The 17,230-nt window shown below is 36.4% G+C and overlaps 1 protein-coding gene across 9 annotated transcripts in view; it reads right to left on the minus strand.

Moving 5' to 3' along the window:
• Window positions 1-17,230, minus strand: part of rabl6a (RAB, member RAS oncogene family-like 6a) — a 98,391-nt gene that overhangs the window by 76,909 nt on the left and 4,252 nt on the right. For 4 of the 9 annotated variants that reach the window (XR_012406656.1, XM_073951902.1, XM_695763.11 and 1 more), the window contains exons 3-6: window positions 15,870-16,004; window positions 10,563-10,610; window positions 3,947-3,999; window positions 3,499-3,590 (exon numbers count right to left, since the gene is read on the minus strand). Coding sequence is in view for 8 of the 9 variants with exons in the window: in XM_073951902.1 (XP_073808003.1) it covers window positions 3,499-3,590; window positions 3,947-3,999; window positions 10,563-10,610; window positions 15,870-16,004 (328 nt within the window). In the remaining variant the exon portion in view is untranslated. Of the gene's footprint in view, window positions 1-3,498; window positions 3,591-3,946; window positions 4,003-9,466; window positions 9,497-10,562; window positions 10,611-15,869; window positions 16,005-17,230 lie in introns of all 9 variants that reach the window. The other 5 variants (XM_068221396.2, XM_068221395.2, XM_073951900.1 and 2 more) reach the window with 2 other exon arrangements.

A 17,230-nucleotide genomic window follows, 5' to 3' on the forward strand; every position in this document is an offset into this window, starting at 1 on the left:
TTTATATAGCGCATTTATTGTGTATGGCCATACACCCAAACCGCTTTACAATCATGAGGGGGGGGGGGGGGGGGAATTGGGTCCCTCCACATCACCACCAGTGTGCAGCACCCACTTGGATGATACAACAGCAGCCACAGGCCAACAGCGCCAGTGCGCTCACCACACACCAGCTATTGGTGGAATGAAGAGACAGCAAAAGAGCCAATTCGGTGGATGTGGATGATTGGGAGGCCATGATGGGTAAGAGGCAATGGAGGGAATCTGGCGTTACACCCCTGCTCTTTACAAGAAGTGCCATGGGATTTTTTTTAATGACCACAGAGAGTCAGGACCTCGGTTAACGCCAAATCCGAAAGATGGCAGTCACTGACAGTATAGTGTCCCCTTCACTATACAGGGGCATCAGGACTCACACAGTCTGCAGGTTGAGTGCCCCCTGCTGGCCTCTCTAACACCACTTCCAACAGCAACCTATTTTTCTAATGTGGTCTCTCATCCAGGTACTGACCAGGATCAGCTAAGCTTTGCTTAGCAGAGTGATATGGCTGTGGCATACTTAACACCTAAACCCAACTACTACCTTTATAGCTATTAATAAGCAGAAAACTGAATTTTTATTGAGCTAAAATGTGGTTTGTTAACAGTGACAACTGTACTTTAAAATAAAGTGTGACCATTACTTTATATTTATATATAATCCAATTCATCCCCTGATAAAAGGATGGAAATGGACGGATGAATTAAAAATATTTCAAACTTTATAAAAAAATAAAATAAAATAAAAAAAAACAGTAATAAACGTGTATAAAAACTGCTAAACTAATTAAATCAGGGGTTCTCAACTAGTTTGGTTATGGGACCCACATTTGTACATAGTCATCAGGCCGCGACCCAAATTTTATTTTATATTATATTTTATCTTTATTGCTGTCATTTAACAAAATGCATCAAATTATAGTAATATTACAGAGTAAAAACGTCAAATACTGTAAACAGTGGTTAGGGTAAGGAAATGTTCAGTTGTCGCACACGGATTTCAAAATAAAAGTCTGATATAAGCTCACATAATAAGTAACATAATAAGTCTCACATAATAAGTAATAAAATAAAATTTTGTTGTTTTTTTGACGACACACTCCGCGACCCACTGAAAATGTTCCCGCGACCTACCAGTTGAGAAACACTGAATTAAATGATCTAAAAAGTGCTTGCAGATCACCAAGAAGCACAAAAGCAGTTTTTATAGCAGAAAGTTTAATAAAGCGGAGCTCAGATTCGCAAAGGATCACTATGGAACAAAATCAATGCCAAAAGTATTGAATTAAAAAGCTTGTCAAATAGCACAAACTGAAAAAATATAATACACTGAATTAACAAGTGCTTGCATTTTGATGACTTGAAGTCCAAGGTTTGTACTTTTAGGTCCTGAAATTTAACATAGCTGTTTATTTAAGCTGTGAATATTTTAACAAAATATATCTCAAACACTTTTTCATTCTTTTAAATTCAATAATTCATATTCAATTACCAGATTTCACTTACAAAATATTCAATACCCTTTAAAAATACGATGTATAATATTCAAAAGGTAGTTTTTAGTTCAGTTTATTTCAGTTCAGAGATTCGCTTCCACAAATTCAGTGGTTCAAATTCGACTGTTAAAATTAAACATTACATCCAGGAACTGCAGGAAAAGCAGTAGATTGCAGATTGATGATCGCCAGCTGCTTTTCCACCAGCAGGTGGATATGGAATAAATTAAGATTTTTAACCCAGTGAGTCTGGTTTCTCTCAAGGATTTATTTCTTCACTTTCTCCAATTTGTGAAGTTTTTTTCCCCTCTCCGCTGTCGCCACTAGCTTGCATGGCTTGGGATCGGTAGAGCTATGCATCGATGGATTTGCTCTCCAGTGTTTAGACCCTCAGTAGTGATTATTAAACCACACTTAATTGAACTGAACTGAACTTAAACACTAAAAACTAAACTACACTGTTCCAATTTACAATGATCTTTTATGTGAAGCTGCTTTGACACAATCTACATTGTAAAAGCGCTATACATATAAAGGTGAATTGAGTTGAATAAACAGGCAAGAAAAAAGCTACTAAAGGCACAAAATTAGCATTTAATATTAATTTCAGTATTTGGACATTATAAGTAATAAAATGAGTGTGAGAAAAATGAGCAACGGAAGCCAGCTGGTGATCACGTAAAAACCGTTAACCTCACTTTTTTAAAGGGTATTAAATATTTTGTAAGTGAAATCTGGAAATTTAATATGATTCATTGAATTTATAAGTATGAAAATGTGTTTGAGATATATTTTGTTAAAATATTCACAGCTTGAATAAACAGCTATGTTAAATTTCAGGACCTAAAATACAACCCTGCTATTCAATCATTAAAACGCAAGCACTTGTTAATTCAGTGTATTATTCCTTTCAGTTTGTGCTATTTAAAGCCATTTAATTAAATACATTTGACATTGATTTTGTTCCATAGGTCACCTGTGAAGGTGTGCTTGGGTCAAAAAGTAAATCCAATGAACGAAAGAGTTAAACAGTCAGAACCCCTAAGAGAATCTGGGCTGCAGGTATTGGTTTCATTGCTTTTTTTGTTCCTCAACCCTACAGAGAAACAGATGCAACCCAACGCCCAGTTCTGGCACCTGATCCCGACCAACGATAGCTGTCAGACCAAAACACAGAGCTGGCGGATGGAGGAGTGATGATAACAGGAGCTATGTGAATGTGGGGTTTGGAGAGAGTGGATGTGGTTTGTAGGAGAAAAAAACTAATGTAATTTCTAACCACGGTTTGGTTATGTCAAACATTATGATTACAGCTGTGCAAAAGTTTCTGGCTTTTATATGGAGTTCTATTGAGTAAAACAATAAATAATGTGTGTGCATAATAACAATTACTATGTTTACTATGTTCTGAGATTACTTAAATTTTCAAGGTATATCATACAAATCAAGGTAAGCATACAAAGGTCTCTCACACACTCATGCACACACGCACACATTAACTTTATATAAAAGCCAGATACTAAGCTTTTTTTTGCACTGCAACTGATGATCAACAGTAAAATTAGATGGTGTCATGGCTTTGCAGTCGAAAAAGTTGTTATAATGGAAGTCAATGGGGCAAAAATAGCCACGAACATAACTAAAGAGTAGTAAATTTGCACGGAGTGTATTGTGTAGAGCAGTGGTGCTCAACCCTGTTCCTAAAGATCGACCTTCCTGCAAAGTTCAGCACCAACCCTGATCAAACACACCTGAACCAATTAATTAGGACCTGAACAGCACTTGATAATTACAGGCTGGTGTGTTTGATATGGGTCGCAACTGAAATCTGCAGGAAGGTCGATCTCCAGGAACAGGGTTGGTCACGCCTGGTGTAGAGTGTATTGTTGAGTCTTTGAAAGATTTGGAGAGAGTGAATGTGAAACGGAGAGGGGAAAAACAGAAGGAATGTGAGACTTCTTACCACTGTTTGGTGATGTCGAACATCATAATCACGCCATTACAGTTCTTATAGACATCCAGAAACTCTGCGTCAAGAGCCATCTCTGTTTCAGACTGCACAGAACGCAAAAATTCCAGCTGAATGAACATTAATGTCAACTCACGTGTAGCTTTTAATATTTGAGGATGTCAAATTGTTATTATTAGATGCAAATCTAAGGTATCATTATCTAATATTTTTCAATCATTCATTCAAAAAAAATAATTATAATATACATATTGGCACTAAAGACAAAGAGAAATTTAATTTTCAAATATTTTAATAAAAAACGGTTATATTAAATTGTAATAATATTTCATATAGTTTGTAATTCACACTGCAGTTTTAATGTTGTGGCAATAAAAATAATTGTAGAAATCTCAAGACGTTTGACTAGTAGTATTAAATACATACAAACAGCAGTTAATACCTCCTGCGGTTCGTTTTCCAGTTTCAGATTTTCCCCGCGTCTTTTGCCTTTCCCTGCAGTAGTTGGAAAAACACAGATATTACAATTAGTGTGGCGGTACAAGAAGAGTAATGTTCATATGCTTTCCCAGTATATGCACCGGAGTAGACAAGCTAAATTGGTTTTCTTCCACTTACAAAAGCTGTCCAGGGTATGTATGCTTTTACAAGAGTGATCATCTTCACAGCAAACATAAAATATTATATATAATAATAATAATAATTATTATTATTATTTATTTATTTTTTATCCAAAGCGGTTGTATTCGAGTTAGGACTGCACAATACTTAAAAAATATGCGCTGTTGTTTCTTTTGATAAATAGTTTCCATAGAACAATGCTATTTTTTGCCATGTTCTAAATCATTTATTGATTTCATAATATTAAAATAAACAGCTTAAAGATATTTTTCTATTGAATTAATTCTAACTCCGACTAAAACTGTGTAAATGTGCAAACATTTAGTCTTTAAACCACTATTAATGAGTGAAACCCTCTCTGATTGGTTGTAATTTTCTGCCCTCATCTCGACTCCTGCCATTTGTGTTAATTTCAGCTTTGGGCCGCTCCAGCCAATAGCAGAGCAGCAACTACTGGGAAGGCGGGGTTTAAGATAGTAAGGCCCCATCTGATTGGTCAAATTTAGATAAACAACCAATTCATAACATAAACGTATGTTATCACACATGTCTGTGATACATTTATTGCATAAACTATTATCGCTATAACAATAAAGTTGCAAGATATTGCACAGCCATAATTAAAAGTTTTCATTTTGTGATTTCATTGCTAGGGAATCAAATACATTAAAGACCTTGATGCCACTACTTTCGTATTTTACTTAAACTGTACTTACTTATGCTGATTAGACTTATGTGTTATAAATTTGATTATTATAGATTATAAATGCAAGGTAAACTTCAATCCATAGAATACAGTTTGATGCATTAATTTTCAAATTACACAACCTATATTTTTCTCTTTTATTAAACGAGTGGCCGTGTTAAATCCAGTTCTGGCATCTCATTCCAAAAAACAAAGTTATTCACATTAATTACAGTGTCACTTTAAATAAGATCATGGTTTAATATTTACATATGCATGAACTGAAAAAGCAGACAGAAGATAATTAGCAAACTTGAGTCAACAGCAGCCGCTCCTCGTGCAAATATTTTCATGGTGACCACAGCTTACTCATATAGTTACTTTACACTACATATAATGGTTTTACTACACTTAAACCATAATGAGCACAGAACGCAAGTTTGAGCAATGCAAAAAGCTAAATGTCTCAGTGTTTCCAGCTGTGGCAGCAGGTCTTTTACACAAATCTACCAAATAGCTACGGCGTTATTTCAATGACAAATGGATAAATGTGTTGAGCGCAGTACACGTCGGGATCGCATTTATGTAATGTTAAAGGTTCAGGACAGATGTGTGTGTGTGTTGAGCATCAATTAAGACAATGTTAGCCCCTGTCAGCTTTAATTGTGGGAAAACTGGATAATTTTGAGCTTTTGTCAGTTCATTTCAGCTTCCGGGTTTAAAATGATTTTTGGAGAGGGATCAAAATCGGTGACGTAGCGAAGTACCGCAAGTGCACTGATGATGCGTCGGTTTCTCATTATTATTCAAAGCGGATTTTCCTTATCCTATGAGAAGAGCCGGCTGCTTAATTATTCATGAGAGCATGACAGCACACGTTTTCCGAAGGCAAGGCAGACGCAGACCTGCCAGACCAGTGCCAAGCTGTAGCTGTGAGACACGGACCCACGGGCACGCAGTAGCCTTTTATGAAGGCTTGTATGTGTTTGTTTCCATGATCCATGAGGTTTGTTGCATGTTTTTCCCCGCGGTCCTGTCAAGGCCGATCATACAGCAAAGCTGTGTGTGTGCTGCAAGCATTTTGGTCGGGAGAGCAGCACGAGAATTGGAGAATGGCGGATGTTGTCTTGTATCGGGAGTTCATTCACATTCAGACACATCGCCGTGCTGCTGTGTTTGCCTAAATCCTCCAGATTACCAGCAGGACTAATGGTTAAAATAGACAGGTCAGGAGACCTGCTGCACTGAGTCTGCATTTAAATCTATGATTCAGACCCGGGGATTGAGGGAGAAGTCCTCATTTATAGTGTTTATATGAACACGATTATCTTTATAATGATGTAAATTGTGGTTATGTGTATATGAAATTACAAATAACAAATGTAGCAGGGCATTAAATTACTGTTTATTTCTTTGCATTTTAACTTTGTAAACTATAAACTCATGTGTCTCCTCACGGTTTGTCTAAATTTGTGAGCTAACTGAAACTGACATCAACAGTTGTTCGCTCCCCTTCTCCCCTGCTGGCCACCCCCACACCTGCCCTATGCTCGCGGAGCTCCACGCCCATTAATCATGCATCTTTTTAAAAAATTCTGAAGTAGACTTTAACCGAAAGTGGGGGGTGTCATGGCCCTTTAATACGAGCATCCCAATCACTGCTTGCGCACTGATTTCCTCAGCTCGTGCACAAAACTTCTTGCACGCCCTCATACACGCTGCTCAAACGCAGATCTTCTGGTGCGCTCTCAAATAAACACTGCTGAAGTGCGATTTAGTGTGTTTATGTAGTGAGTATGTCTCCAACATTTATTAGATTTGCTAGGAATATTAATGAACGTCTTCAATGTCTCCAACCTACAGATCGGTATTAATGCGTCCTGGAGTAAAGTGAAACGGCTATAAACTCCAGCAAGATAACGTTAAATTCTTTGTATACAGAACCACAGACCTTTATCTATAAATAAAGTATAATTATGGAAACTGTGTTCATCTTAACTGAAAGCTACGTCGTGTTTGCAGGCCTCACGCATCGCGCACCTGTCAATAAGTCAGTCAGTCTGTCAGCATGTCACCTTAAAGGGTTAAACAAACAGCGCACAGCCCCACTACGGTAACAGAAAAGTTTGCGCTGTTATAATTAATAGTTATAATGAATGAATGTTTTGAATTAATAAGAAGTTGTAGCCACACATTTAGGGCCCTATCATACACCCGGCGCAGTGTGGCGCAAGGCGCGGCGCAATAGTCTTTTGCTAGTTTCAGCTTGCCGCAAGAGTCGTTTTGAGGCGTTGCGCTACGCTGTTTAAATAGCAAATGCATTAGCGCTCATATGTGCGCCCATAGGCGTTCTGGTCTAAAAAGGAAGGCGTTCTGAGGTGGACCGCTGGCGCGTTGCTATTTTGAGAATCTATAATAGATTTTTCATTAGACCAAAACAAACCCGGTCTAAACTCCAGCGCAGAGTTGCGCCTCGCTTACACACTGCTTAATACACACAAGAGAACAATAGGCAAATATCTTTACATATGAAAAAATTTCAATATTAAGGATATATATAGGATATAATAAGAATAGATATAGGATATAAATATAAAGGATTAAAATATTACAAGACATATATTTTCTAGCCTACATAAACATGAAAAACCACTGCTTTTATGTCTTCTTCATCTCGGGAGGCTTTTATAGTTTATTCGTGACAATTTGATTTGTATAGTGTTATTATTATTAGCAGTATTATTTATTATATCCATATTTATATTTGTTTTATTAAAAACAAGCTTAGATTTGCCCACCTGTCAGGTTTTAGACCATATGGGGCACAGCATGTGTTTTAGGATATAACTCAGGTTTTTGAGCACATTTTGTTATTATTGTTCATTTATTCGTTTGCTGGAAATTAGAACTGAATTTAGAAATAGTTTTGAAATGAATATTTGCGCTTAACAAACAAAATTAATAAATTATAGACTAATTGCTGTCTGTGCGTAAAGGTTTCCCTATCCAAGAGCGAATGTGAAAGTAGTTCTATTATCTCTCATTCTCACACAGTAGATGCTCTGTTTAACAGTTTTCTGTTAAAAAACTGTTAACTGTTTGCTAGTGAAATGCTCATTTTTTCCACTTAGACTTACTTTGTGTCCTTTAAATAGCGAATGGGCTCTTGGCGTGACGCAGCTGACTCTTAAAGGGAATGGGAGATGAGACTCTAATTGGTTTATTCTCAAAACACACCTATAACTCATTAAGAAAACAAACTCAACGCTTTTAGATCATGCGCCACGGCGAAAGCAGATTTTCCCGTCCTTAAATTAGCAAAAATGGGTTCTGACACGCCCTTAAAGCGTTTGCGCCCTGCGTTTTGCACTCGGCGCATGGACCGTCAAAATAGAGCCCTGAGTCTTAAATATAATTTTGTTTTCCTATAACCCAGCAAGTTTTTTTTTTATGGTTTTACTATTTTAATGAACGTTTTTGTCACCATTTAAACCTTTGTGGATCATCATAACTACTAATTCACAAAGCGAAAATAAACAGAAATGAATAGAAAACTCTGGCAAGTCTAAAAGTACTTTGCTGTTCAATCACAAGCTAAAGAAAATCAATTGAATGTTCATGCCGTGCATCTTTTATGAACTATTAGAAGAGGTCAGTTTGAAATATTGATGTTTTCAGAGTTAAAAACAGAAATGACAAAAAAAATAGAGCTGCACGATACTGTAAAATATGCAGTATGTGATGTTGTAGAGCAGTGGTTCTCAACTAGTTTGGCCATGGGACCCACATTTGTACAGTCATCAAGCCACGACCCAAATTTTTAGGAACTACTGTATAATATAATTTTAGGGATTATAATTAATTTGTATTTATTTGTTAACATACACAAGTATTGACAGATAAATCATAAGAAAATCACCAAGGCTTACAAATAAACACTACTTTACTGCTGTCATTCAACAAAATGTGTTAAATTATAATAATATTACAGAGTAAAAACGTCAAATACTGTAAACAGTGGTAAGGAGAAGTTCGATTGTCGCACACGCATTTTAAAATAAAAGTCTGATATAAAAAAAAAAAAATTGTTGTTTTTTTGACTACACACTCTGCGACCACTTGAAAACGTTCCCGCAAACCACTTTTGGGTCACCAGTTGAGAAAAACTGTTGTAGAGTATTGCGGTCAAGATATTTCCCTGGAAATGTCTTGTTTTATAAGCTATTGTTTAAAACAATTATTTTTATAACGATCATACTAATATAGACAGACAATTTGCATTTTTCTGACCTAATTTAATCTAATTCAGGCTAAAAATAACAGAAAATGCAGACAATAAACACTTTAAATGGATATTTCATAAGCAATTATCATATCAGTCTTTAAATTATATATATATATATATGCAGCCCTAAAGAAAAGTGGAATTCACTATAAATAAAACAATCAGAAGCCTCCTATTTCAATAAATGTACTATGAGGATAAAAGCATGTCCATTTGATTTTAATGTAAATACACAGTAGGGTCTAACAATAGCACAGGCTACTGAACATAACATCTATTCTGGGCATAGTTTAATAGTAAAAAAAAGAGAGAGAGAGAGAAACAGAGCACAGCACACACACACAGTTTAATGTTTGACTACTAGTTCTCACCTACACCTTCTGGTAGAGGAAGCTTTTGCCCTTTAAATATTTGCAGATCAAAAAAAAGAAGTAACATAAAACATCACATCTTTCCCCTTTAAAGATAGCTGAAGACATATTAAGATGACCATTTCACTTGGTCTGCATTTATAAATATAAACATAAGTAACATTTAAAAATATGGTTCAGTTAGTTAATTTAGTTAAAAACATGAACAAACAATGAACAGCACATTAATTACAGGATTCATTGATCTTTGTTAACACTAATGAAAATAAAGTCGTTTAAGTTAACTTACAGTGTATGTTAACTAATGTTTAAAAAAACACATCTTTGGATTTAAACAATAATGCATTAGTAAATGTTGAATTATAATTAACAAATGCTGTACAGGTATTGTCCGTTCTTAGTTCATGTTAGTAAATTAATTAACTAATAAAACCCTATTCATGATGACAAGTGATTCTTTCTCTGAAAATACAAAATTTGTTAGCAAAATATATAGCTGAAGTCAGAATTATCAGACCCCCTAAATTAGTAGCCCCATTGTTTATTTTTTCCCCCAATTTCTGTTTAAAGGAGAGCAGATTTTTTCATCACATTTCTAAACATCACAGTTTTAATAACTCATCTCTAATAACCGATTTATTTTATCTTTGCCATGATGACAGTAAATAATATCAGACTAGATATTCTTCAAGACACTTCTATACAGCTTAAAGAGACATTTAAAGGCTTAACTAGGTTAATTAGGTTAACTAGGCAGGTTAGGGTAATTAGGCAAGTTATTGTATAACGATGGTTTGTTCTGTGGACTATCGGGAAAAAAAATATAGCTTAAAGGGGCTAATACTTTTGACCTTTAAATGTTTTTTTTTTAAAATGTAAAACTGCTTTTATACTAGCCAAAATAAAACAAAAAAAGACTTTTCTCCAGAAGAAAAAATATTATCAGACATACTGTGAAAATGTCCTTGCTCTGTTACACATCATTTGGGAAATATTTAAAAAAGAAAAGAAATTCAAAGGAGGGCTAATATTTCTGACCCCAACTGTAAAGAACATTTCCCCCAGTCAAGTCCATAAGTGATTTCTAAAAACTCACCTTTATCCACCACGTCCCAGACTTCAACTTTCACTACATCATCTGTTGCTGTGGAGCAAAAATTAAAAAGCATGAAAAACATAGTCAGAAAAACTGATGCTTCTTCTGATGCTAAACATAAGAGAATCAGAGACATCTGGGGCATCAATGCTGCGTATGCACAAAAACTTTGCATACGCCAGGTTTCACGCTCAGAATCGCTCACGTTTGGATTTACTAACGATGAACTGAACGTGGGAATGTGCGCAGCTCCACGCCAGCTTTATGGCTGGCGTACGCACATTTTTTGTGCGTGTCTGTTTTATTTCCATTGGCGACTCCTAGAGGCAGTTGTGTTAAATTTCTCTCTACCAAGTGTTTGAGCCTTGCAATGGCAGCTGTATGAGACGGGTTCAGCAGGTATATAAGGTTTCCATAACATACAGTTGACCAGCTAAACATTAAAGCACAATTTGCAGCGGTCGCCTGTTTTCCCAATGTAATCTGAGCGATCTACTGCACACACATTGCTATAAAGACACTATCTGAAGATGAATTTGCATGAGTAAATCAGAAACATTTCCATTCAATAAATGTGCAAATAAATATGATGCACAAACTTATTAATGATTCCTACTTGTCTTTCTCGTGATAAATAATTGGCAAAATCTAAAATGTAGCGGGGGAAAAAATATGAAAGAGTTCATGCGACGCTGGATTCGAACTGAGTTCATGCTCGAACATGTCAAAACATGTTGACATGCGTCTTACGAGCTGCGCCACTGAGACTGTTAAGAGAACTGCAACATTTTACAGATATAAACCACACTATTTCTTTCTTTAATTCACTCAGACCCCAGGATGTTCAGACCCAACTGTGTTAACCGCATCAGCTAAACTCTCCCACTCTATTTTTTTCTTTTGTTGTTAATTCCGGAGGTGAAACTTGCAAATAACATCGCTTTTCTCCGGTCTACCTCCGAAAGCAGCACCTCCAATTCACATTCTGTTCAAAGTTTCTCTTCTTGCTTGCTTTTGCCTTTGCTTTTTCGTTGGGTTTTGCCAAAGTAGAGTCATTAGCATATTCATAAGGGGGAGGAGGCAGGGAGGGGTTTTGTGCTCGTGCATGTTGCGCTCAGTTTCACGTTCATTCGGATGTACAAAAGAATATGCGTGAGATTCGGCGTACGCAGTGTTTCATACATCTGAATTTTCTTCGGCTTTGTGCGTAAGCAATGTTTTAGTATGATTTCCACGCAAGTTTTCGTACATGAGGCCCCTGATGTTTCTGATAGACCATTATCACTCTTTGATAGCAAATAATCTTTGATAAAAATATTAAGTATAATTTAAAAATATTTTGAAGCCTGATTAACTTAATAAAATAAGCTAAAACAAAGGCCCAATCCCAATTCTATTTTTGTACCCCTACCCCTTCCCCTTGAATCAGAGGGTTAAGGGGAAGGGCTTCAAAATGTGGTGCTGTCCCTAAGACTTGGGACAGCACCACAGCACCTACACACGTCATCATATGTCATCACGATCTCTTGCTTCATATGAGATCAGTCCATGGCGACTGCTGTAGTTATTCCAGTTGTGTTATTTTTTAGTATTTATCTACAGGAAATGAAGGCATACATTATGTTATTATAACAATCTAATGTGGCAATAAGATCGTAACTATACAGCCCATTTAGTGGCCATATTCATCTATGTAAACACACCAGACAACATTAACATTATAGCGGACTCTGTAAAAAGCTCATTACCAGCCACTAGACTTTTCTGAAAGGCAGAGGTCACGTTAGACATTCTCATTGTCCGTCATTTTGACGGAGAGGATTGTAAAAATTCCGTCATGACCTATTATGGATCGTTATGTAATTTGCAGACTTTCTAATCACTTTTTTCATTCATATTCTAATGATGAACTTGCACGATGAGCATATAGGCTAAATTATTCATTTATTTATTTGACAAATGAACAAAAACTCCTATCTGCCTTAACTCATATCTTCCTCCTGCGTCGACCTGAACTGGGTGCTTGCCTGTGCGCAATCAAACACATCAAGGAAGACTGATGCAGAGGCAGTTGTCATTAAATTCTGTCTTTGCCTCAGGAAAGTCGACTCTTCGTGACTAAAGACCGGAATTACTAGCGCCACTTAAGCCAGCGTTTTCTAGTTAGGAAACATTTCTCCTAAGGCTGTGATCAGAACTAAGTTTGCTGGATTCTCTGAATGTGGGATTTCCCGATCCTGCAAGCACTCGTTTCACCGGGAGAAATACTACAGCACGCGCTGTTGCACCAGGGGCATGGCTGCACACCTCTGCGTTCGGTAGTGCCTATAATTTCCAGTCCACTGGTAGTGCTCACAACGCACTCCAAAGCACCTGACCTCCTTGCTGCCCCTTGATTGGCTCGTAACAGCTGTCGGCGACTAAGGATTTTTGTCTGTTTGTTCATCATCCGCTGCATCACTTACTATTTTTTCACCTTTATTATTAATATCACAACTATTTGGCCGTTTAAAGAAACTTCTTACACTCAGCAGCTGTGACATTTTTTCAACTGTACGCAGCGGTGACAAAGAGGAGACAAAACAAAGACAATCGCCATCAGCTGGACAAGAGTTGGAATTACAATTAGCTACAAATTACAAAATGACGGATCACCTTCAGATTTTTTCGTCACTGCTGAAAAAAAATCTATCAATGACGAAAAATATTCGGTTAACGTGACCTCTGCTGACCGGGTATTTGAGTGTCATCGAGTGTCAGAATGTTGTGGGATTACTATACAGGAGTTATTATTGTGGATTATAGGATAATTATCGATATTTCAACGTTTTTTTTTTAAGCATGACGGTAAAACATGAACGCGGTTATGAATTTATTAAAACATGTGCTTGTTTGTTGTAAAAATTTGTAATAATGACAAAAAAAATTCTAATTTATAGGGGTGTCATACTCAATTTCGATTATCGAATCAAAAAATAGAATCGTCGATGCTGCCACGCCCCCATGTCACGTAAGCTTGGCTTGCCAAGCGGGTAAATAACAGGCTTGTTGAAGTGCTTGTTAAACTGCAGAAGCAGGAGACCCGTCGACAGAACTTAAACCCTCTCCTCTTTCAATGAAGTCGCCGGTGTGTAAGCATTTTGGATTTCCAGTGAGTTATGTTGTTTGTCCGCCCCCGCTGCAAATCTGCTCGCGAAAAGTACACACTCAGGCCCTGTTTACACTGTCTTTGTTTTTAAATGGCATTTTAGAACGACAACGATTTGACATCCACAGTGGCGTGTAGTATTTCTGAGCAGCCCTCCTTCCTCTCTACCTCTGAAAATGCACATCACGTGACCACACAGACACAGACGCACACAGCCATGCGCTCGAGACAGCAGGTCCAGACAGTCAGAGGACTGCTTCAATCTTTCACTCACTTGTACTTAGTCATTTTAGTGAACACCTCAGATACTGTTGGCTGGTTCCTGTTGGTTGTGCGTCTTTTTTACCGACGCCATTATAACGACACAGATCACTGCCTATTCACGAGTCCCGCAGAAAAAGTGATTGACAGGTGGTAATTATGTGTGTATCTTGCCTTTATTCATTTACTGTATGATTTGTTTATGGGTAAAACAAAGACCATGCAAGTCAAGTAGTTTAAACGGTAGGCTACTAATAATTAATTGGTCATTAATTAATTAATTATTCATAATCGAAAATCAAATCGAATCGTGCCTTTAGAATCGAAAATGTAATCGAATCGAGGATCTGGAGGATCGTGACACCCTTACTAATTTATGGATCTCCTTATTTCCGGGTGTAGCTAGCGATCCTGTTGTTGTGGCTGTTGTATTCTGGGAAATTTTCTTACCCCTCGATTTCGAGTGAGGTCTGGAACATTCTTCATTCCAAGGGGTATTTAACCCTTCCACTTAGCCCTACGCCTTCAGGCTAAAGAGAATTGGGACACACCTACCCCTTCCTGAGAACGCGCAAAATGAGGGGTAGGGGTAAGGGGAAGGGCTAAGGCAGGGGTGTCAAACTCAATTCCTGGAGGGCCGAAGCCCTGCACAGTTTAGTTCCAACCCTGCTCCAACACACTTACCTGTAGGTTTCAAACAAGCCTGAAGGACTCAATTAGTTTGATCAGGTGTGTTTAACTAGAGTTGGAACTAAACTGTGCAGAGCTGCGGCCCTTTTGGAACAGAGTTTGACACCTGTGGGCTAAGGGGTAGAATTGGGATTGGGCCAAAATATTTTTTGTCTCGACTTCCTGATATTACATTGTTTTCAGTGTATTAAGTTAACTTACTTCCTTCATGTTGTCCCAACACAGATCAATTGTATGGAACCCGTGATTTTTTTATAGTGTATTCCCGGAGCTTCTGCGACGAATGTGTACTTCGTCATGTGTCATGAACCTTTTAAACTCAAACCTTTAAGTTTCTTAATATCGTTGAATACGAAAGAAGATATTTTCAACAAAGCTAAAACCTACTAACTACTACCTTCTATAGTAGAAAAACTATGGAAAAACTTTCTCCAAAATATCTTCTGTTGTGTTCAAAAGAAGATAGAAATTAAAACTGGTTTGGAACAACTGAAGGACGAGTAAATGATGACAGAATTTTCAGTTTTGGGTAAACTATCATTTAACCTTCGTTAGGTTTTATGACGAATTTATGCACTTTTGAAAGCTTCAAAATAAAAGTCCCAACCCAACATTATTATACAGCATGAATGAGTAATCTATTGAATGAAACTGTCATAGTTAATATTCATGCAAAAGTCTTAGATTATTACTCCAGTTGTGTCTTTTACATTGTTGTTCAGTTACATTTAGAATTGATTTTTTGTAATTTATTTAGAATAGTAATTGTATAAAAATAATAATAATAATAAACAAATTGTTATTTTTATTGAAAATGTATATTGGGGTGGTTTTGCCCAGGGTGCTATTTAAACTAGAACCGCCACTGCCTCTTATTTATATACTGGCTGTTTATTAGTAGTTATAAAGGACATGATCTTATTCTAGATCCCTATTCCAATATATAAACCCAACTACAACCTCAATAACTATTAATATGCAGAAAAATTAAGAGTTTGTTAAGCTAAAATATATATTGTATCATATATAATGGTTTATTAAGAGCGAGAATTGTACGCCAAAATAAATTGTGACAGAAATATATTATGTATGGAAATAACTACAATTACTTTCCCCGTTCTAATATTTCTGTTTGTAATTTGCTATAATATTCGTTAATAATAAATTCACTTATTACAACTTTGGATAGAGGTATATCTGATACTCACTTTTGTAGTTCCAGTGAATGCTGGTGACCTGGATCTCCTGTGTGGGAATGTACTCCTCCAGAAACTTTTTCCCTTGAAGTCGGTGCCAAAGTGCACTTTTCCCAGAGTTCCTGTCCCCACGGATGACTATTTTCACTGACAGAAACAAGCAGACAGTAGGTAACAAGTTATAAAAAAAAACTTTAAACTGTTTAAATATTGCTCAACTTTGTTAACAAACATAGTGTGTTGGTTAATTAGTATATTTTCATTAATTTTGCTTTGGTATCGAAGGTTGTGCAGATAACTGTGTATTTTCAGTGGAATTGGTAACGAATACTAAATTTTTGCTACCATAAAAACCCTAGTTTACTTAGCATTTTTTACTTAGTTCTTAAATATCTGCTTATATATTATTGTAATTAATGTTTTAGAAGTGTCAAAAACTTACATTCAGCATCTTTAAATAATACCGAGCATACACATACACCATCTTTAACTAAATTTTAAACTATGATTAATATATGTACAAGTATTGTTCATTCTTGGTTTGTTTTAGTAAATATATTAACTAATAAAACCTTAAAGGTGTTTTATGCAAGTTTTTGACTCTTCTAAAGCATTAAAATAGCATAATATGTTTGCAGATATTTAAGAAACATGCTAAGTGAACGTTCTTGTTTATCTGAAAAACAATGCTGAAGTCAGATATTCTGCTTTGAGAATGTATGTTACGTGCCGGAACGTCTGTCTTTGTTTTGGTCCCTTTAACCTGCCCACTGCCAGTTTAGCCTATTATATTGTCTACTGGGTTGCCCTAGTGGAAAACAGTGTATTTGATTTATTCATTCATGAAGACTCTCAAATTATGTGTCTGCGACCGAAATGCGACCTCTGGAGGACAGTAACAGCCGCCGAAATGAGACGCAGATTCAGAGTTCCTCAATAGGTGGTTATTAATTAGCAAATAATATAAATATTACGAACGTAAACATTAGGTAAGCACAGATTATGACCCAGTGTCCTAACAACATGATACGCGACAAGATTAGCAGTGATAAGCAATCTGGATGTTTACACCAGACGAAACGCAACAGAAATTTAAATACAGCCAGTCAGAAGCACAGAATAGTGCACTTACTGCACTCCAACGAAATGGTAATGTTAACAATCTAATTAATACATATTAAACCTCTTTAACAGTATTAAATGTAGATGCTGAATCTAATATTTGTTGGTTTGCATGGAGTCACATTTCTAAAGTTTATTTTAAAAGGTTTATTTTATTTTTAAGATCTGAGGTGCAGCTATCTGCTGCTCCTTTCAGTAGTATGGCAATAAATATCTGTAAAATAGCATTCAAGCTCACATTATTCGCACTT

This window comes from Danio rerio, chromosome 5, assembly GCF_049306965.1.
Source record: "Danio rerio strain Tuebingen ecotype United States chromosome 5, GRCz12tu, whole genome shotgun sequence".
Classification (NCBI taxonomy): Eukaryota; Metazoa; Chordata; class Actinopteri; order Cypriniformes; family Danionidae; genus Danio; species Danio rerio.